The sequence below is a fragment of the Papaver somniferum genome, chromosome 5, assembly GCF_003573695.1.
Source record: "Papaver somniferum cultivar HN1 chromosome 5, ASM357369v1, whole genome shotgun sequence".
Taxonomy (NCBI): domain Eukaryota; kingdom Viridiplantae; phylum Streptophyta; class Magnoliopsida; order Ranunculales; family Papaveraceae; genus Papaver; species Papaver somniferum.
The window spans coordinates 141,442,935-141,465,590 of NC_039362.1; the positions used below are offsets into that span (position 1 = coordinate 141,442,935).

The following is a 22,656-nucleotide window of genomic DNA, read 5'->3' on the forward strand; positions in this document are numbered from 1 at the left end:
CAAAAAAATAATAATAAAAAATAGGGAAGGGTATTGCGGGACCGGGCAACTTAGCCGGTCGGCCATTCCCTAGCCGTGGCCGGTCCCCCTCCTTGCAATCCCTAATCTTTCATAAATTGTTATTTTTCTCATCTTGTGAAACTCCCCAGTTTTAGCAAAAATCATGGTTTCTCCATATTTTCTCAAATATTGTGAAAATCATGAAAAAGCCAAGAGTCAACATGGTCACATGACCAACTAGGCTACTCACGAAAAATATATTAAAATATTATTATTTTAATATTTACAAAATATTGATCAAACGAGCATACTTGCTCATTCGAGCAAAAACGAGGATTTCAGTCAAAGATCAAACTCTTCTGCAAACCTGAAATATTGCTCAAACGCACATCAGAAAATGCTGAAGCTCTCATAACTGAGACACGGGCATTATGGAGACACGAGCATGCTCCCTTGACCGACCAAGGGCGGCCCCAAGGCTTGCAATAAGACGGTCCCACACATTTTCACACTTTTGACCTAATTTGCGCAATCGCTCATATTGAGTCCAAACTCTTCACAATTAACTCAGAGTTTGTGCAAACACCCATCAGCGGTCCCACGACCACTAATGGCCGGTATCATGCCACCTTGGTCGGTCCCTCACTTTTCTATAATTAGGTTTTATCACCTAATGCTCAATCGAGCACTATTTCAGTAAATGATGAAACCACATTTAATCGTCATTCCTTCACCAACCGGTCGACTCAGAACCCAGATGTACGCTCACTCGAGCAATTGCGCATCACATGGACGTCCATAATCTCATGTGGTCGGTCCCTCCTTCGCTCATGACCTATTTTCAGCAATTCGTTAATTAATGAGCAATCAATCAAAAATTAGGGTTTTGAGCAAACGCTCAACAAATCATCATTCTGGGCAGTTCAAACACTAAATAAAGTCATATTGATCCAGCAAACAACACGCGGATTAATTACATAATATTTGGTAATCTACCAATATTTTGATTAATATTTTATTGGGTCACGACACCAATAAATAATCCGTCGAATTGAGCAATCACTCAATTGCTCGAATATTGACCCAACTATCAATATTCAGTAATTCGTCGAATTGAGCAATACTTGCTCAATTGCCCAACTATCAATATTCAGTGATTTATTTATCAGTAATCCGTCGAATTGAGCAATCACTCAATTGCTCGAATGTTGATCCAACTAACAATATTCAGTAATTCGTCTAATTGAGCAATACTTGCTCAATGGCCCAGCCATCAATATTCAGTAATTCACAATACTTGCTCAATTGCTCAAATATTGATCCAACCATCAACACCCAGTAATTCGTCGAGCAATACTTGCTCAGTTACTCGAATGTTCCATTGAGAAATTCGTCATTCATGCTCAATTCAACAAAACCTAGACGCATTGTCTAAATCATTCAGTGTGACTAATTAAATGCACGTATGTCATGCAGATTCCACGATTTGTGAGACATCAATCACGTCACAAATGGGGGATATCACTTAGGATTTTGGTCAGGCGGCCTACAACACGTGGATTCATCCACAACGAGAAATGTGAGTAAATCGTGTCAACGGTTGAAGGAGTTAGCAAAGTAGTGGGTGATTAATCAACCAAGTCTCTGCACGACCTGGAACTGGTTTCACCACGATCTCCCACTTTCCCACTCTTTCACTCAAGAAACCGTCACGCTTACAGGGATCAGGGTGTTCATCATTCTTGCAATATAAATAAGTCCAAAATCGAGGACAACATGCAACATTATCATCATCGATATTCGTCTACAAAAAACTCGATTAAAAACTTATTCACATAACTCAACTTCAGCAGTTCACCAAAAATTGCAGAAACCTTCAACACATCCACAATCCTTGTTCACCACTGATCCACACAATTCTCAGCTTCCCTCCTACAGATCAACTCATCTCCCTCTTTGCGACCGAATTGACTATGAAACGGCCATTTACTTGGTTTAGGCAGGAGTCCTACAGATTGATCTCTCGAATCTAAGCACTCCCTTTGCAGTGCATATGTGTGAGGTTGAGAAGTTTGGCCGGTTCGAGGAATCCCCATCGCACGACGATTCCCTCATTCCCTAAAAAACCAACGAACCGTTTTCCCCCATCCACAGATTCGCAAAGATGGTTGGTCTCAAAACTAATTCAACTACTTCAAACTCGATCCCAAATCTTTCAAATGGTGATATTCCGCCTTCCAACACTACATACAGCAGCGTGGCCGGTGAAAGAACCATGACTCTAGCCAAATTGGCACGGGTCCAAGAGATTCACACCAGGAACATGGATCTGATGAAAGACACGATGAACCACATACTCGATTTCCTCATCAAGCTGACATCGGAGTTAAGCGGTACCTCCGCTCCAGAGATTCTAGCACTGGGGACTGATTCGTCATCCAGCGATCCTCAAACCAACAGTTTCATCACTAACGAGAAACCGGTGGATCAAGAAGTTACGCATCTGATAGACGCATTTATGTGTCTAATTTGTCCCAATTGTTTATATTGTTAGTGCTCGATTTTGTACTTATTTGGTTATTTTATGTCTTTGTAGGTGTTTTTGGAGAAATAAGCTTTTGCGGCGAAATTGGCTAAAAAGTGGTTTTTGCGCTCGTGGGAGAAAATTACTATACGGACTCTCACTTTGGATAAGGGGTAACCTAATTACTAAGGGGCACCCCATTTCAGGGCATGTACTAAAGGGACACCGGAACTGGATAGGGGGAGGTCATCTTCAAAGTTTCAAAACTGGATTTTGGCGGAAAAAAAGGCAGCAGCGTCAACAGTTTTGGATCAAGGATTTGAGCGACCTAGGAGGCGATTCAATGGGCAAATTTGGTACCCACGGACTCTACAAGACATAAGGGACCTGTTAGAAGCGATTAGACCCATCTAATTGGGCTGGATAAGTCAGAAAATCCACACAAAGTCAAGACAGTGCACACGGTTTCTGTTTAGGGTTTGAGATTAGTTTGAGAGATTTATGGGATATCTTGCGTGGGATATACATAAAAACAGTTGGGTAAAAGTCCTAGAAGATATTTGAGAGGAGAGAATAGCTAGAAACAACCTGTAACGCAACAAGAAGAAGATTATTCTTCAAACAACCCGTAAAGAATAATGGAGATTTCCAAGGGGTTTGATCGAGTTTCAAGGGGATTTAAAGCCTATAAATAGTTGGTTTTATGTCAGAGAAGGGGGATCAAGAGTTAGGGTCGATTGGGAGGCCAGCAGAGAGGCGCAGGAGGAGTTGCAGGAATTGTACCTGCTGCTGCTGCTGCCATTAACAAAGCTCGAAGAACACGAAGAACACACCTGCAAAGACAGTCGTTTATCAACAGTGACAACGACTAGCATCCGAGGGTCTTAAAACAACAGCGTCAACAGCAGCAGTGAGGTACCGTTATTTACAGCAGTGGTATTTTATCGTTCTTCTCTGGACGCTTAAAGAGGGTCGTAGTTTCACTGTATTATATTTTTCACTCTTTTAATCATATTTTGAGCATCAAGTATGTATTTTGAGAACATGATTATTATGAGTAGCTAAACCCCAATACTGGGATGATGGAGGAAGCTGTTTTTCAGCCATGTGGTTATTTAAATAATTCTTAATTCACTTTTTGCACCGATTTTAATTGATTTATGATTTCAATTAATTACTTGTGATTTTGTTTGATGGAACATGCTTAGTCCTAGGGATTCTTGATGTGCCATGCTTATCATATACAAGTAATATTTTATGGAATCTAATTTGGCAAAGATAGAGTTAATACTTGTTTTATTTTGAGCTATAATCGCCTAGGATTATTTTCTAAGCCACTTGAATATGAAACACATTGGAATCCTGAGTCCTGGTTCCTCTTGATCTTGTGACATATTGTGTATATATTTTTGTTTTAAAAATCTTTTCAAGTCCGAGTAACGAACTCTTATTTACCGCAATCGAAGTACTACAACAACATCTAATTGAAAATCTGTGTGAAATCCTCCATTTCTCTAGAGACCAACGAACCAACACGTTTGTCGCACTCAACTAAATATCATATGACGTGAAGATAGCTCCACCATCAGTCGAGCAGGGGTCCATGGTTTCTGAACATCCGATCAACAACATCACTTTCACTGAGGAAGACCGCATTGCAGAAGAAGGGCACAACGAGCCCTGTTTGTAACTTCCTCTATCAAAGATTCTGAATTCAGAAGAGTTCTCGTCGATACAGGCGCTTCTACAAATCTCACAACTATGAAGACTCTAAAGGAAGCCAAAATTCTACAAAGCAAGGTCATCTATCATCCTATACTGATGACGAGTTTTAAATGAAGCCAGAGTCACACATATGGATATGTTTATGTGGATCTTAAGGTAGGACCGATTCAATCTACTGTCAAATTCCACGTGATTGAGAAAGATCCAGATTATCACATAATACTCGGAAGACCATGGCTCCATGACTACAAGGTCGTTCCCTCGACGTACCACCAATGTGTGAAAGCTTTGCTCAACAACAAAATCGTCCGCATTGAAGCTTTGGTATCTCCTTATGCTCCAGTTTATGATGTTGAGTTCCTGGCACCCCCAAGCATTCCTAGGCCTCCAGCTACTTACAAAGAGATGTACGACTGGGGACTGCTTACCACAATCAATCTTCAAGGAAATGAATTTGAGAGGATTTTGATCGATGCTGTCACTTCTATCAACACTATTCCACTGAAATCTCTCAAAGTCACAGGCATCACTCGACAAGCAGCTACTCATGATCCTATCTCAACCATAGACCATGAAGGAACGCTCAAAGATGCTTATGGGTACATCACTCTCAAGGTGAAAATAATTCCAACCTGGGAAAAAAACCAAGTTTCACATATTCAGGAAGATCCAAGATATGACATGTTCTCCAGACGACCGTGGATCCACGCTGAAAAGATGGCTACTGATAAAGCGCCTTTAGTTGTACATCTCTCCAATAAAGAAAGTTCTGATACAGAAGATTTGGCGAACATCCATCATCAGAGCACTTGGAGGAACTTCAAACTTTGACGAAGTTGAAGCAAGAACCTGCAAAAGAAGCATAAACATTCATCAAGAGGTTACGCACTCAGGCAAGTCTCATTCCATGTCTATGTCATTTGCTTCCTCACATGCTATCCTAGCATGGGGACTCAATTCTGATAGCAACTCTGCAAGACGTTATGAATGGTAAATTCACCGCATTAGTATTTTACCAAGTGGTTGAATCTGACACCGCTTCGGATCGAGCATCTCACCGAGACATTCACTACTGAGAGATGACGGAAGCATGACAAGAACACTTTAGGCATTTCTCCACTTTTAGGAATGTCCATGAGTATCAGAAATCTCTGATGTCTGCACAAGCGTTGAATCCCACTATCGAAGCGGAATGCTGAATCAACAGAATATACACGGGCCGAGACGATCAAGCCTAAGACATTCGACGCTTCAACGCTCAAGCATATAAGAAGCCTTCGAATTGTACTCCCAATCAAAGAGTACACCCTCAATAATAGCGCCTCTAGCTTCAGCACAATATCTCGACGGTGACACACTGGTTCAACACCGACACGATCAAAGTGCAGCTGAATTACAATCGATAAGTCTTCACTATCCAATGATAAGTCTTCTGAAGTATATGCAACATCATTCGTCAATGGATGGTACAAACTCCTTCAACTCTGCTAAGTGAATGAGGGATGCACTGGGGACTTGATTTTATTGGAAATATCAATTCAATATATTTCAATAAATGTTATCCACATAACAAGTCATTGCAACCTGATGTGATTCCATGAAACGTCATCAAAAGAAACCTATCTATATCACAAGCCCCTACACGACTGAGGAACTTCATCTCTTCACCAATCACATCCAGAATGAATACTGTCGCTGTTATCTGCCACGACAACATCGATTCCCTGACGAAGCCACTTCACAGCTCAGTGGATGGAGGAGCAAAGACTATCCTTTTCGGTCTCTGAAGCAACTCCAAACCATAGCATCGACAAGGATATGTGGAGGAACCCCATTCATGGTCTCAGCATCAACAAGAATTTCTGGAGAAAATTCAATTGTGATCTCAAGCATCAGTCTCAGACGCAACATCCGACTTCATCAACTATTCATTCTCTGAAGCGTTACTCTATGGATCATACTTCTTCAAGCCCTAATGATTCATATCAAGATGTGTAAACATGAAAACATGCTAACATAAACGTCTTCCCAAAGATTGCACGGCAGACGAACACAAACCAAAATCTTCTACAAGATGTTCTCATCGCCTCTACAAGTGAGATACGACATGCTCAAGGCCATGGGTTTACAAAAACGTACCAATGGGTGAGGAATGGGACAATACTTCCCCAACAAAATATGTTCGTCTATGTCTCTTCTACAACATACCAAAAGGGTGCATCAATCGGGCATACGAGCTGAAAGATATGGCCTTTACCGTCAGGCCTACGACATCTGAAAAATTTGTACGGGATTACAAATTACAAATGTGCACGCTTCGTTGGCTGACCTCTGCAACTCCAAATTGAGTGATTCTTTGCTCATGTGATAACTCAGTCTCTTAGATTCAAAAGTTAGGGTCAAGCATCGAATTCTGACGTCGTATGAGGTTCCTCCAGATTCCAGAGCATACAACATGCAAGCAGGAATTCTTAGACGGGATTCATAACCTCCACAGTCGATCGATGTCCACCAGGTCCTTCCGCTAAATCCTTCATCAAGGTACATCAAACTTCAACCACCTAGGTCTCACATTTTTAAAACAAGTTGTTACTGATAATAAGAAATGTGAGTAAGTCGTGTCAACTAATACAATGAGTTAAGATAAACTCCCCAATTTTATGAAAACAACAAAAATAAGGAAAAATAATGGAGGAAGCATGGGACCGGCCACAGCTAGGGCACGTCCGGCTGGCCTATGGGACCTTCCCATGGGTGCTTCTCCATTATTTTAATATTATTATTTTCTCTCTCCTGTTTTGTGCGGGATTCCTCATTTGTCCATATTTTAGATGCTCGTTCGTGCATCATTGTCGAGTACACTTGCACAATTTTATGGGGCTTAATCAGTGATAGTCCAGATGCCCAATTACTGAGTATCTATTACTAATTTATGAAATTTAGTGGAGAATGATTCATGAAATTGAGCAATAAAAGTGAGTAGTTTATTATTATCAATTCATAGGATCAGTCGTGGATTCGACCATGAATTCAGAATAATAATAAAATAGGTATTACCATTCCATGGGATCCTGGATTCGACCCCAGAATCGGAGTAATAAGATAGGTGGTGATATTACCATTTCATGAGATCACCCGTGGATTCGACCATGAAATAGGAGTGATATCTATTACCATTTCATGAGATCAAGCCGTGGATTCGATCATGAAATTGGAGCAATACATTTATCTATTACCATTCCATAGAACCAGTCGTGAGTTTGACCATGGAATATGAGCAATAAGATAAGATAGATTATTTTCTAGGAATCCAGTGGTGAATGTCACGGTAGAATTAATCTATTGCAGAATGGATATTAGCCAGTTAAAGCGTCATACCCATTCTGAGGTGCATAGTCAGGAAACAGTGGATGTTTGCTGAAGTCCCGAAGACGTTATTGCTCTCAATCTTACGGAGAACCGCCTGGGTCTATAGACGGTCTCTCTACATAGTCAGGGAACAGTGAGTGTCACCGACGTCCTGAAGGCGTTATTGCTCTCAATCTTACGGAGAACCTCCCAATCGTTCTTCTATGTAGAGTGGGGTCGCTCCCATGTAGTCAGGGAACAGTGAGTGTCACCGACGTCCTGAAGGCGTTATTGCTCTCAATCTTACGGAGAACCGCTCAATTATATTATTCTACATAAAGGGCATGATGAAATGCGAGGTATCGAACGCTCAGATAGTGGAGGCCTTCCGAAATGCATAATCATCATGGATTCGTAAAATATGAATCGTCACATGCCTGAAAGCCGTGTCAGAAACATGTATCATGATTTTACGGTTTTGACCATTGTTGAAAACCCACCATCTACATTAAGTCCCCTGCTTAGTGGGGGACAGTCATGTTAAATCCTAGCCATTGATAGTAGGGGTTATACCCTTTCTCTATTGTATTCTCCATCCCGGAATCTTCTCACTTTTGCGAAGTAAACCAATTTCAGCTCTTCCATACAACCACCATTTAAAAATCAATCCGAATCAATTCAGTTGAACAACAACCTCATACAAACCCAATTTCGGTCCATGTTTAGAAATCCATACATCTGCCGATTTTGGTTTCGGAACAAATGTTCAAATCCATTAGAGATAACAGCACCTGACAACCCCAATTCCATTTTTAAGCAAACCCATTGCAGGTACTAGGCAATAAACACCACTGCCTTACTGATTACAGCCATTAGCTCACCGAAATTCATTCCTCAGCCGGTCCATCTTAATTCAATTCACGATTAGACGATACCAATTTCTTAGATTAAAATTAACCCCACCACTGCCACGAGCTATGCCAACAAACTAATTCTTCTTCGAGACCAACACTCGTTACCAGAACAAATCTCTCATGACCTGTTGTTGCCGTAAGATACTTAGTGCTCGGAAGAAATTTGATTCGATTATTATCCTGGTCAGACTTCAAAAATGATAAGAAGGAAAAGAATCTAATGTACTCCCTGTACACATACTCCACCAGTCCAAGCGTTTCTCAAACGGGTGAAACCGTCAAAGAGTGGTAATCCTCTTCTTCTTTTTTTGTTACATATGATATAGGTAAAGAACCGGTCCCGTCCCTTACCGAGTTAAACAGGTACACGTCCCGTCCCATTCCATACTGCACAGGTATAAGTACCGGTCATAGGAAGGTACAAGTACTAAGCTAGGCAAAAACCCGTACCGTCCCGTCCCATGCGCAGCCATACCACTATAATTACCATTTTCTTCTCTTAATTTATCATTTTTTCCTCAAAATAAAATAAAATTAGTAAATACCGTGTTTTAAACTTCTATTCAAATGCTCTATATTCCAATAGACGTAGTCAGGAATTAACTTTTAACTTTTGAAAACAAAAAAAGTGAAAAGTTAGTTTGGATACACAGTTTCAGAATGATTTCTAGAAGAAAAAATATTAGCTTTTAGTGAAGTAAAATATTTTTGTTTCCGACTTCTAATTCCCGTTTTTGAATTATGTTTTTAGAAAAATACTTCAATTTGTGGTATCCGAACACGCTACTCGGAAGTTGTTTTTACGAGAGAATGATCACGCCAAAATCGATGAGTAAAAAAACAAAAAACTAATTTTTACCCCACGATATGATTTTTAACTCTTGTACTGTACCTAAAAATACACGAGGTGTTTACTTGTATCTATTCACACGCGGCATTATCCGAATATGTGGGTTTTGATGCCTAACTATTATATTATCCACCTACTAAAAGGGCCCCTCAATTGAGACATCAGCCCACCTCCCTAACTGAGCTTCCTTCCTGGTAATAATCTCAACTCCTGGTTTCATTTTTTCCGATGGTAAACTAAAAGCTCCGGGCTCTGAAAAATGGTTGGAATTCGATTAAGGTGGTTTGAGTATTCAATAGTGTGTATTCTCGTGTTGAATCGTGTTCTTCAACTCACAGCAGCAGTATCTGCAGAGTTATTCTTTAAACCTTTCAATGTAAGTTATGATCACAGAGCTTTGATTATCGATGGAAAACGACGAATGCTTATCTCTGCTGGAATTCATTACCCTCGTGCCACTCCTCAGGTCTATTTCTTTAACTTCATCCAGCAAATTTATTACTTGATTCAACAGAAATGAGTTTATTTATTTCAATTTTAAGATTAATTCTAATCATTTTTTTAGTAGAATTTCAAGAGAATCAGTGATTGTTTTTACTAAATTAGGGTGCATAACAAGATTAGGAAACTAGTGGAAAGCATTAATTAGTTCTTGGACTGGTAATTTCCCAAACATTTGTGTTTTGATGAAAGGGATTTCTATGTCCTCAACATGTAAATAAGTTCAAAGTAAGAACCCAACAAAATTTATTATGACCCCATAAAAAATTAGGAGAATTGATGGTAGCATAGTTGGTTAGTTATGGCTCATCAGATTTAAATGACATTAACAATCACATGATCAATCTCTTTTACTATTTTAGTATTCGGTTCATACCACTCTCTCTATTTCTCTAATGAGTGTATTGTTTGAGGGCATTTGTATTATATCTTTGATGGAATTTGTCGCTGTCAAAATGCTTAAGTGAGCGTACGTGAAGGAATGCACGTTCAGGTTCTTGATGGTTTCCATAAAATGTCTCTTTATAAGCGTCACTGCTTATTGATTGTTGTTCTAAACTTCAAGCAAATCAATCATTCTTTGGATGCCAACCTTCTCATAAAAGGAAACCCTTTGTGGATTATATATAAATGTGTAAATTAAGCATCACTTTAGTGCATGTCTTTCGTTTTCGTAACTACTTACAGAATGTATCGTATGCATTATTGTTTCATTCAGTTGCTTTGGTAATGTCTCGTACTGATTTGTGTAGGATGATGTAGATGTGGCCTGATATAATTGATAAAGCCAAGGAAGGTGGGGCAGATGTTGTCCAAAGTTACACATTTTGGGATTTGCATGAGCCAGTTAAAGGTCAGGTATAACATTTTTTTGTCTCACATGTGGTTTTATGAGGGTAAATGTGAATGTCCTTGACAATATCATTTACTTTTTATTTTAAGATACTGATTCTTACTCTGTTGCTTTTGTCAAGTATAATTTCGAGGGAAGAAATGATATAGTCAAGTTTGTAAAGTTAGTTGGATCAAGAGGACTTTATTTCCATCTCCGTATAGGCCCTTATGTGTGTGCAGAATGGAATTTCGGGTATCTCGCCCCTCTCTCTCTATCTTTGGTTTTCAGTTACACTTTGACTTTTGCAAAATGTTAGTTTTTTCTTTTAATGATACGATCATAGCATAATGACGTTGGTATGTGGTATCCGTTTGACCTATATGAGGTGAATGTCGTGATTTGGGAAAATAGAGTGTTGAAGGTACCCCAAAAGGCTCTGATGGAGATTGATAGGGTGATTTAAATGATAGAACGTTAATGCCTTCTTGTTTAGGACTTAAAAGTTCTTTATATTCATAGAAAGCAGATAATTCTTTCCATTCTATTCCGCTCTCTGTTCACTCGCAAACCATGTTCTCGTCTTCCATTCCACACTCGCCTTTGTTTATATTTGTGCAAGTTGTTAAGTATTAAGTTCAATTGAAGATTCGAACAATTATTATTACAGCACAGTTCTCCAAGGTCTTTCTCTTACTTTGCTGATAATCTTGCAGGGGTTTCCCAGTGTGGCTCCGTGATGTACCCGGTATTGAATTCCGAACTGACAATGAACCATTCAAGGTATTTCATGCTTAGTAGCAAGTGGTGCCTACTTGCACATCTACGTTACATGCGATTAATTGGAACTATTCGCTGGATTACCAGTTTAACACTTCTCACTCTTACTATTTCCGTTGCATACACATTAAGGGTGTAATAATGTTTTTCTTTTAGAAGTATTTCCCTACAGGAAAGCTATTTTTTCACAAGTTATTAGGTTTCACCTGTTGTCCTTCAAGATGCTGTGTACTGAGTGCATGATGCTAAGTGACCCCAATTATGATTATTGCTTTCACTGTTGGTTCCGATTGGGGAATATTCCTTACTTCACTTCTTTCCAGGAAGAGATGCAGAGATACGTTAAAAAGATGGTGGATCTGATGAAACAAGAGATGCTTTTTTCTTGGCAAGGTGGTCCCATCATATTGTTGCAGGTTTTAACAGAACTTCTGTTATTTAAACATGAATTATATTGTTTTGCTTCATTCAATTTTGATGGTATGTTATCTTTATGTCACCTTCAGTAGTTATATTAGTAGTTTAATGGATAATTTGATGATTTTTTTTGAACATCGCATGTCTATCTAGTTTAGCTTATACTTTTACTTGATTTTACATGAGAATAATGTGAAACAGTTTAACAGGTCGAAAATGAGTATGGGAACTTTGAAAGCCAATATGGTCAGAAGGGGAAGGATTATGTCAAATGGGCTGCCAGAATGGCTTTGGGACTTGGTGCTGGCGTACCGTGGGTTATGTGTAGACAGACTGATGCTCCGGAAAATATTGTAAATCCTTATCTTGCAAAGCTGAAACGTGTGTTTGGCTTTGATGATGCCATCTGTTTTCTTATGCTTTTATGCTAGAGCGGGTTGTTTTTGTCGAAATACGTGTTTTTTTTTTTCCTTCAGTGTCGGGATAGTTATTTGTATTTTTTTCATCGGCAGATAGACACCTGCAATGGATTTTACTGTGATGGTTTCCGGCCAAATTCTTATAAGAAACCAGCATTTTGGACAGAGGATTGGAATGGATGGTATGCTGGTTGATTCCGTATTTGGTTAACTTTACTCTTGCTTTTAGCTTTTTTTTCCTTTTCACTTTGTTCTTAATTCATTGGAAGGGAAGATGTTTGAGGCATCTATTAGTTAAAGTAATCACTACAGTGCTGTTTCCAGGTGTAGTAGTGCAGTGAGTTTGTAGCCTCCTTTTAGAGATGATTTCAGCAAGTTTTACTTTAAGTATCAAAATCACTGTATTACCAATAACTTCAAGAATGGTATAAATACCATGTGCCTGGCATGTATCTTCTAGTTTCCGTCTGAATAGCAATTTTGGATGATTAGCTCCTTCTAGTTTGCCTGGATTTGAGACAACTAAAAGTCTTAATAAATAATTCTCGATATAGCTGGTTCTGTTGAATACACTTTTTCTTGAAACAGATGTGGTCCTGCCTAACTATGAAGTTTTTGTCCGAAATACACATCCTTAAGTAAAATAATGTATAGAGTCTGAGAGGCTTTAATCTTGAATGCAACGAACAAAAGCTGCCTCCACTTCGTATTTCTTGTTATAGATGTGAGTCAAATGAATTATCATCTATATTTCTTATAAGGTAGATCCCTTAGTTGAACTATTCGATGAGCACTTAATCACTCATCCTTCTAAGTGGAACATGATCTGCTTACTTATGTTTATTGTCATTCTCCACATAATCTTTAGTGGTAAGATCATGTCCCTAATGATGCCGTAAACTTCTCTTTCCGTTTTTTTTTTAACTTTCTTTTTTTCTGGCGATTTTTCGCTCATGTATATTGCCACAAGTTTCACCAAATTACCTTTATCTCTAACTTTCATCATGTTCAGGTATACAACTTGGGGTGAAACAATACCTCATAGGCCAGTTGAAGACAATGCATTTGCTGTCGCTCGGTTTTTCCAACGGGGAGGAAGCTTTCACAACTATTATATGGTATACCTGTATTATCTCTACTATTTCAATAAGGCTTCAATCATCTAATTAATGAGCTGAATAAGCTATATTGTCCAAACGTAAAATTAGAAACATAAAAAAGCGTTATATGAGTATCCTAATTTTGTTTGCCACTGTCAATTATTTTTATTAAAAATGACCATACCTAGTTCCTTATTTACGGCATAGCACATAATTGCTTTTATGTAATATTTTGCAATATATCATTTTGGCTTGTGAGTATCTCAAAATTACGACCAAATTAAACCTTTTCCTTGCAATATGTTAATTGAATTTGCATACAGCAAAAGGATTATGGTTTTATCCTCTATAAAGATAAATTAGATAACAAACTATTTTAAGCAACCAATAAGTTTTTTGAAGTAACTAGAAAATGAGTTTTTAATAGTAGCATGAACAGATGCACATTTACCTACTAATTCACTCCTTTTGATGACTGCAGTACTTTGGTGGAACAAACTTTGGCCGGACAAGCGGTGGTCCGTTTATCATAACTAGTTATGATTATGATGCTCCAATTGATGAATATGGTAAATGAATCTTTTCTGCTTAAAATAACAAAGTGAAGATTCGGTTACTGGTTTGCTTATGTGATGTATTTCTCCTTTTAGGCCTTCTGAGTCAACCAAAATGGGGCCATTTGAAGGATCTTCATGCAGCTATAAAGCTTTGTGAACCTGCTCTAGTAGCCGTAGATACCTCACCTAAGTACTTAAAATTAGGGCCAAAGCAGGAGGTTTGCTTCTACTTTTAGACGTTTCTTGAATTTTAATCCTTTATGTACATGTGCACAATATTACCCCCTTCGGATACTGACTAGCCAATATAAAGATGACGTTTCATTTTCTTCTTCTGATTTGTTTTTATATCTTCAGAATCAAACCAGATTCTTAATGCTGCCAAATTGTTTCAGAATGTTCTGTAATATATTTGGAAACTTCACAAAATTGATTTCATTTCTTAAGTTTTTAGCTTATTATATATAGTTCTTCTTTTGGTTCAGCATTTGTTGTTTTGACCTTTTTCAGGCACATATTTATAGTAAAGTAGTTCGAACTGAGCATCTGAATTCCAGACAGTCAGGAAATGAGATCATTTGTGCAGCATTTCTCGCAAATATTGATGATCATAATGACGCTACCGTTACATTCCGCGGTAGAGTATATACTTTACCAGCATGGTCGGTGAGCATATTACCAGATTGTAAGAACGTGGCTTTCAACACAGCCAACGTAGGTCCTTTCCTTCTTGGTCTAGCTTGTTTTCTACTGCACATTTATGAGCTACCATTGAAATTTAAGGTGTTGTTGGTGTCTCTATAATTTTTCTCTATTAGTTTAGCTTTAATGTGGCAGGGTCTGGTAAACAGGCAGAACGAGAAAACTCTTAATGGGATAACCTGGGATGTAAATGATTGATTGTTATGGGATATCTTGCTGTCTGAGATTCTGATACCGTTTCTTTTTTGTTTTCGGCATCGCTAGCATGCATGTATTCAGTTCTGAGCTATGCACCATCTTCTATGGATGTTATACATGAGCTTTACTTTCTCTCACATTTATTACCAGGTTGGAGCTCAGATCTCCATGAAAACCCCAGACTCTGGTTTACCATATTTTTCAAATACGACAGGAACTGCACACCTGTCACTTCACAAAGAAGTTTCATATCTTTCGAAGTCCTGGATGACCTTGAATGAACCAATTGGTGCATGGGGTGTGAACAATTTCACCGTACAAGGTATACTGGAGCACTTAAATGTGACAAAGGACACCTCTGATTATCTTTGGTATATCACCAGGTATTTACTATTTAGATTTTAAATCTGGCTTCCTTTCATCGTAGAACCTGAATATACCAAAAAACACTCCGCATCTATGTTAATAAGTAAGAGTATCTTTACGAACTGTATGAACGCTGCTCCCTTTGTTACTTGAATGTCTTGAAGCTAGTTAACCAAAGCGTGTCTAGTGTAAGTAACCTCTGATAAAAGTTTATTCAACTGAAATTCTTGAACTAGCAAGGAAAGGTGATCGTAACTTAATCTATTCCACCTGCCTTGTGAAGAACTGAATTACTCGCTTAAAGTGTTTATTATTTGTTGCTATTTAGAACATGACTCTTAAGCTGATGAACTCGAGATTTTTCCTGTCCCGAGATTACATATCTGGCCAGGTGTCTTATAGTGTGGCTTCTTCACATTATACATCGATATGTTTCTAAAATAGATAGCTCCAGAATACCAATGAAGGTTGTAATTCTATAGATAGCTCCAGAATACCAATGAAGGTTGTAATTCTATAGTTTTATCTTAGTGAAAGAATTGATAGTATACTGCCGACCCAAATTTAGCCAATTATATACGTAGCAGAATACCAAACATCCCTTGTTGCTTCTGCTGCCGCTATAAGATGGGTTAAAAGTCCCCTGCTACATTCTCTAGGAGTTCCAATTATACCTCTCCAATGTTGGTTTTGTAAAATCCAGGGTGTGAAATGTTTATTGGAACGATATGTAATATGTAAGTGTAGAAAAAGGCCCCCTAGGTATAGTTGGGGAGAAGGTTATATAAGAAGAATCATATTATCGACTCCCATTTAACTTGTCACTTGATCTGCCACATGTAAGTTAATCTTGCCTGTCTCGCTATGTAAATAAATGCGCTTAAGTATCTATGTCCACCATGTTTTCAGTAATTTCTTATTCACGAGTTCTTGGGTTAACCGGATGTATTGTTATCATCTTAATCTTATTCGTGAGCTTATTATATATCTGTGCTACTTTGCTTAAGTAGTTACTAATCTAGGTTCTGCATTTTGTGTTTAGAGTACATATTTCGGAGGAGGATATGGCATATCTGGAGGCAAATCCTATGCCAGTTCTTTTTATTGATAAGATGCGTGACGTGGCTCGCATTTTTGTAAATGGCCAACTTGCTGGTATGTGACTAATTTTGACGGTCCTGAATCATTATTTTGTAGTTATGTTTATTCATGTGGTGGATGTGGATGGGGATGAAAGCCGAGAACCGAGAACCGAAACCCATTTTCCAGTAGCAAGTAACGGGTTTGGGTAGGAGACAATGTTAGCTCCCAAATATAGGACATAGTTTTTACGCCGGCCTGACCAAGCCTTGCACAACCCGTAGGCAAAAAAGAGTTGGTCTACATTTCTGTGCTGGATTCAGAAAAGCATGAAATGTCAAAGTCCACTTGCTTAATCATGTGATCAAAGTTTCGGTGAGCCTTAAAAGGCGTCCTGGCCGGTCTTGTTACTTTTAGTTTAAGTTCTTGACATATCCGAGTATGCGTTAGTCCTTTTGTGCAGTTCCATTGAAGCTCGTGTCATGATATGATGATAATCTAATAGCTGATTAGTTGAGGAGATAGCATAATTTTTTGATGTAAATAAGATTTTATCCTAGTGTATCAGTATGTGATCCCCAAACGCTTAAGTAATATGTGCAACCACGCATGTACGTACCTAATTGTTTCTTGATTTCTTCTTTTTATCACTTATCAGGTAGCTTGTTTGTGGAAATAGCTAATTAAAACTTTACAATTGGGAACTTGCTGCTGATTTAACTTATATACTTATAAGCATCCGTTAACATCAGTGCATGCATCTCTTTCTCACACCTGATGCTAAAATGTGCCCTTTTTGTGTGCTAACATTAATGGGAAATGTGAAGGCAGTAAAGTTGGAAAATGGGTTGGGGTGGCACAGCCAGTGCATTTGGTGAAAGGATCCAATGAGATAGCAATATTATCCGAAACGGTGGGCTTGCAGGTAATATATATTGAACATCAGCTTTGAAATAGAGAGTAGTGTATCGGTAGTTCTTTTGAACATCCTCACATTTTGCGCTGCAGAATTATGCTGCTTTTATGGAGAAGGATGGGGCAGGATTTAAAGGAAAAATTAAGCTAACTGGTTTGAAGAGTGGAGAAATTGACCTCTCAAAGTTATTATGGACTTATCAGGTATCTAATAATATATGCGGTCATCGTTTAATAAAGAAAACTCAACTGATCATTGATATAAGGTTTTTGGTTTAGTTGCCAATACAAACCCTTACTCTACGAGTCTACAGTTCTATAATTTTTTCTTATTTTTCTTTCGCATAGATAAAATTGGTAAGGTGATAGCTTGATATCTCGAGATTCTTAGCCTCAACTGTAACAAAACTGAATTTAAATAGGGATCCACATTACTCCCCTTTTTTCGCTAGGGTGCATGCATATATTTGTAAATACTGAGTTTTTCCTTTTCCTTTTCTGGTTATATAGGTTGGTTTGAAAGGAGAGTTCATGAAGTTTTATGATCCGGACAGACTTGAAATGGCGGATTGGCTTGATTTGTCTCCCAATGCAGCTCCATCAGTGTTTACCTGGTACAAGGTGAGTCATATATGTTTTTAGGAAGGTTCTCATGATCAACGTTCACGTTCAAAAACCTGTACTGAATAAAATGAGTTGTTCTCTTTGCTAGTTAATCTAGTAGGTGATAGTGTAAATTTAGGATATCTGAGGACTGAGGTTACCATTGTACTTCTTGGTGCATAAAGTTCCCTAGATTTATGAAGGGTTATTGATCGGGAATTGGTTTTCTATGCTATTTTTAATTTGCTGATAGAGAGTAGAGGACTGTTCTGGAAGGCTTCCATTCAAATCCAATTGGCCATGGATTGTTAAATAGTAATGCTGCTGACTCTCATATCATGAAAAGGTAGGTGTTGCATTAAAGCTTGCTATAGCGAACTCATAAGACTCAAGTGCTTCACCTTACCATACAGGTAAGGAGGGTGAAGGTTACACCTATAACTTGTTTAGGACAATGTCTATTCATGGTACTAATCCACTCACTGGGTAGAAGTGTATAAATAGAAGCTAGAACTTTTAAAGTGGCTTTACTTCAAGCTCTCGATATTGTTTTGAGTATCTTGAGTGTGAATCTAGAGTTTTCTCTTTGGTTTGGACTTTCATTCCCTTTTCTAGAGTCAACAAGATCCTACAATGTTGCATGATGATGTCTGTTGCGGTACCTTATCCGTCTCCTAGAGTCTGACTTCCAGAGTTCAGGTTACTAATAAGTTAGTTTAGGTTCCTTTTACTTGAATAGTTGAATTCTACTATAATATTTTCAAGATCCTTCTCTAGCAAAACAAATGATTGTCCGACAGAAGATATTTTGTAGAGTGTAACTATTTCAGTGAAACCAAATATAATGGACATTGATCGCTCAAAATCTACTTTTAGAATCCATATTTATAATAATTCAAATGTCATCTACGGATGCCAAAATTTCCGAACACCGTCTTGTTTATCTTTGTTTACTCTGAACATGTTTAAGCTTACACAAAATCATGGCAAGGACTCTCAATCACTTACCACAGTAGAACTCTATTCTAACTTTCCTCTCCTTTTGTCTGTATTTTTTTTGATGAGCAGACATACTTCGATACCCCCAGTGGAACCGAACCGCTAGCAGTCAATCTAGGATGCATGGGAAAGGGGCAGGCATGGGTTAATGGCCATAACATTGGGAGATACTGGTCTTTAGTGGCCCCAGAAAGGGGATGTCAGGAAACGTGCGACTATCGTGGGGCCTATGATCATGACAGATGTGCAACAAACTGTGGAAAACCTACTCAAAGCTGGTATAGTATGAGAATATCCTATACTGTGTAAAATTTATACTTATATTAGATCTTAGATGCACAAATACTGTTTCAGTGTTTTATGGGTTTTCTGCCGCTAACTAGATATAGCGTAGATCAATTTTTTAGAATAGTACTTTCAGTCCTTCAAAGAGAGGTACATTCACTATTTGCACACATTTTAAGAAAGCAACAGAGAGTTATTTTTTGTAATTAATACCCTCAACCGGAGCCCTTTGAGGTCATTAAGCACCATGTGCATATGCATGTGGATTCTGTAGTACTTGGATACAAAACTGGCGACTAAGGTCATTAAGCACCATTTTGAATACTAATTGTATGACTTCCAGGTACCATATCCCAAGGTCTTGGCTAAAGACATCCGGAAATTTGCTTGTTTTGTTTGAGGAAACGGGAGGAAATCCTCTTGAAATATCAATCAAGTTGCATCGTACAACAACACTTTGCGGCCAAGTGTCAGAGTCTCACCATCCACCTCTTAGTACTTGGTCACATCCTCAAGGAAAAAGATCAATCCATCACGAGGCACCAGAAATGCATTTGAAGTGTGATAATAACCACATCATCTCTGATATAACATTTGCTAGTTATGGGACTCCACATGGTAGCTGCCAAAAGTTCTCTCAAGGGCATTGCCATGCACATAACTCCTTTGCCGTGGTTTCTGAGGTAGGCGTTAATTTACTATGTTTCTAGTAAAGATGCATACCTACATTTCATTTCTGCCTTTATATGCTCTTAATTGTTCAGATCCAATGATTATTTCAGTTCATAGCCTGTGAAAACCTACTTGAATAGTAACAAGCGATTTCAAACGACTAATTGAGTTAAATTTCAGATATCCTACTTGGTCCGCGTGTCCCATGCATTCTGTATTTATATATGAAACTCATGTTTTACAGGCATGCCAAGGAAAAAATAGCTGCACCATCAGTGTTTCAAATTCTGCATTTGGGTCTGACCCTTGTAGAGGTGTCACTAAAGCCTTAGCTGTTGAAGCAAGATGTGTTGCATCCTCAAATGCCGGGTTCTCTGACTTATGATGCAGCCAAAGTAAGTACCTCTAGCAACAGATGACAAAGCAACATGAAGAACATAATGTAACAATTGTGGATGTCCCATTCATGCTCGACTCCGATACCATAAGAAACTTTTGGGGTCGAAGGTCTGGACGTGTCAAATTATTGCTGCTTGTAATACAAATATATTTTAATAAATATGTATAGATTCGTCCCTCCGTTGAATAAAGTTTGATGTATACTGGTTGAAATGATCTAGCATTCTCATCTATCTGTATTGCGTACAAAAAGATAAAAAAAAAAGCCCTTAGACCTTAAGGGAGCCCTAAACACTTGACCGGGCCCTATTTTACGCCTGATATTATGTTCACCATTTAGTGCTTGTATACTTGGAGTATCTAAGATGTAATAAAATAATTTTTCTAGTTAATTTTTATTTACAGTATTTTGTTGCGTAATTCCAAGGGTAAAAAATTTCTTTTACTAAGTTAACCCTGTGATAAATTAGGCCAAGACTAGAACCAGGTGAATATTTTGGTCCAAGTTCCCCACATGCCTCGGAGGGTCGTGTCTATTGACAACTATTTTATTTGCTTCTTAGAAGAAATGCTTCTGAACATTTTGTTCATCTAATTATGTCAGATTGGAATATAGGCCAAAAAAGAGCAACTGCTAGCGTCGTGTAAAAATTGTTTGACTAACTCATCATTTCATTTTCCTTTTGATCTGGTTGAATTACCAGAAAATGTTTAACTTGCGATTGCATTATTGGTGTTTGGATTACCCATACTGCAACAACTAACCTTAACGAAATACAAAAATTAAATCCCATGTTATCCATGACTAAACTGTATGTATCACAACTGCACTGATAACAAGCAATCGTAATTGACTAATGATCAATCACTGATTGGGCTAACGATTGAGATGTTTGTCCAGGGGCTTGCGAAAGAAATATTCAAAGGTGTACTTTGAACTTGTTCTATATAAATACCAAGTTCATCAAAAGCACCTGGTTCAGTAGTACAAGATTTTTTTTCATTCAGTTTATATCAGCTTTTGCAAAAATGAAGTACTGTAAGGTTCTTTTAATGTTTTGTAGCTTCTTATTTGTGATGGGTAAGGGAAATTCAATGAGGTATGAACTTACAAATGAGATGGAGGTTGCTGCGTCCGCTGAAGATATATGGGCAGTCTACAGCTCCCCAAATCTTCCTAAGCTCATTGTCGAGTTACTTCCAGATGTATTCGAAAGGATCGATTATGTCAAAGGAACTGGTGGTGTTGGTACCATTATTCAAGTCATATATTCTCCTGGTACGTACATATATGCTCCGGTATATGTTTCTAGTAATTTGTTGGATAATTTTCGGTTAAAACTTTTTCAACATGCTAGATGCACTTTATTCCAGGCATTGTCCCGAGGATGTTGAAGGAGAAATTTGTAACTATCGATGACCATAGGCGTTTGAAAGAAGTACATCAGATTGAAGGAGGACATATAGCCATGGGTGTAAAATTTCACATGATCAGTTTCAAAATCATAAAGAAAGGATCTGATTCATGCATTATCAGATCAAAAATTGAATACATAGTTCCTGATGATTTTGCTGCTAAAATTGCCCCGCTCATCAATGTTGAAGGACTTGTTGGTATGGCTCGTGCGATCACAAAATATGTTCTTGATAATAAGAGAAATTAATAAAGTATCTGATGATATTTATGTTGGGATTTTAAACGTTGATTAAGTACTACTCGTGAAAAAATAAGAAATGTGAGTTGCAAGGCCTTTAATAAGAAACCTATTATAGGGGTTCCAAATATTGGGTTTTGAGGTTCACAAAATGACAAAAGAGTTATGAAATAGTAATCAACAAAAGCCTATGTCCAACTTTTTTTTAATGACTAAAATATCCTCCATGAATTATAAAATTAAATTTATTATCTTCTTATTCTCTTTTCATTCATAAATCATGATGAAGATAATTATCATATACAAAAAACTAAATCTATTATCTTCTCCTTCTCTTTTCATTCATAAATCATGATGAAGACGATGATCATATACAAAAAACTAAATCTATTATCTTCTCCTTCTCTTTTCATTCATAAATCATGATGAAGATGATGATCATGAAAAAAACCCTATTCTTTTTCTTTCTCTCTTCCTTTTCTCCATCGCGGTGAAGATGACGATCACAAAAAGAAAAAACTAAGAAAATCCATCACTTATTTTTTCTTTTGAAAACCCCCAAAAAACAGTTTCAGAACTATCTACGATTTGGAAGTATGAATTTTCCAACCGTAGATGACTTACGGTAGGGAAACCAAACCGTGGGGTAGGGTAGGGAAACCAAACCGTAGGCACTGTCTACGGTTGGGAAAATTCATACTTCCAAACCGTAGACAGTTCTGAAACTGTTTTTTCAAAAACCTAATTCGATCGATTCGGCCTATCCATGCATTAAAACCAATGAAATAAGATGGGTATTTTTATTTTTACCTTAC

General features: G+C 38.0%; 2 protein-coding genes across 3 annotated transcripts; both read left to right on the plus strand.

Moving 5' to 3' along the window:
- Positions 1–9,529: 9,529 nt before the first annotated feature.
- LOC113282970 (beta-galactosidase 9-like) lies at positions 9,530–20,575 on the plus strand. Of its 2 annotated transcripts, XM_026532079.1 has the most exons (19): positions 9,530–9,827; positions 10,625–10,720; positions 10,837–10,949; positions 11,411–11,477; positions 11,798–11,890; positions 12,101–12,244; positions 12,404–12,492; positions 13,323–13,428; positions 13,892–13,979; positions 14,061–14,185; positions 14,478–14,681; positions 15,018–15,250; positions 16,276–16,388; positions 17,141–17,238; positions 17,322–17,432; positions 17,739–17,849; positions 18,900–19,108; positions 19,459–19,798; positions 20,032–20,575. In XM_026532079.1, the coding sequence occupies exons 1-19, from the start codon at positions 9,621–9,623 to the stop codon at positions 20,170–20,172; spliced, it is 2,688 nt and encodes an 895-aa protein (XP_026387864.1). In that variant the 5' UTR covers positions 9,530–9,620; the 3' UTR covers positions 20,173–20,575. The 2 variants fall into 2 exon arrangements, with proteins under 2 accessions (XP_026387864.1, XP_026387865.1); XM_026532080.1 differs by lacking the exons at positions 9,530–9,827; positions 11,411–11,477 and having other exon boundaries at positions 20,032–20,439.
- A 706-nt stretch (positions 20,576–21,281) lies between these two features.
- Positions 21,282–21,864, plus strand: LOC113277903 (S-norcoclaurine synthase 2-like). Its single transcript, XM_026526874.1, has 2 exons — positions 21,282–21,465; positions 21,561–21,864. The coding sequence occupies exons 1-2, from the start codon at positions 21,282–21,284 to the stop codon at positions 21,848–21,850; spliced, it is 474 nt and encodes a 157-aa protein (XP_026382659.1). The 3' UTR covers positions 21,851–21,864.
- Positions 21,865–22,656: the final 792 nt, after the last annotated feature.

Bases quoted from the DNA above. Each gene is read 5' to 3' on its own strand.
- LOC113282970 (XM_026532079.1), top strand. From the start codon at position 9,621: ATGGTTGGAATTCGATTAAGGTGGTTTGAGTATTCAATAGTGTGTATT. The intron at 17,433-17,738 runs GTATCTAATAAT...CTGGTTATATAG, and splicing joins AGTTATTATGGACTTATCAG to GTTGGTTTGAAAGGAGAGTT. The intron at 19,109-19,458 runs GTATAGTATGAG...TATGACTTCCAG, and splicing joins GGAAAACCTACTCAAAGCTG to GTACCATATCCCAAGGTCTT.
- LOC113277903 (XM_026526874.1), top strand. From the start codon at position 21,282: ATGAGGTATGAACTTACAAATGAGATGGAGGTTGCTGCGTCCGCTGAA. The intron at 21,466-21,560 runs GTACGTACATAT...ACTTTATTCCAG, and splicing joins TCAAGTCATATATTCTCCTG to GCATTGTCCCGAGGATGTTG.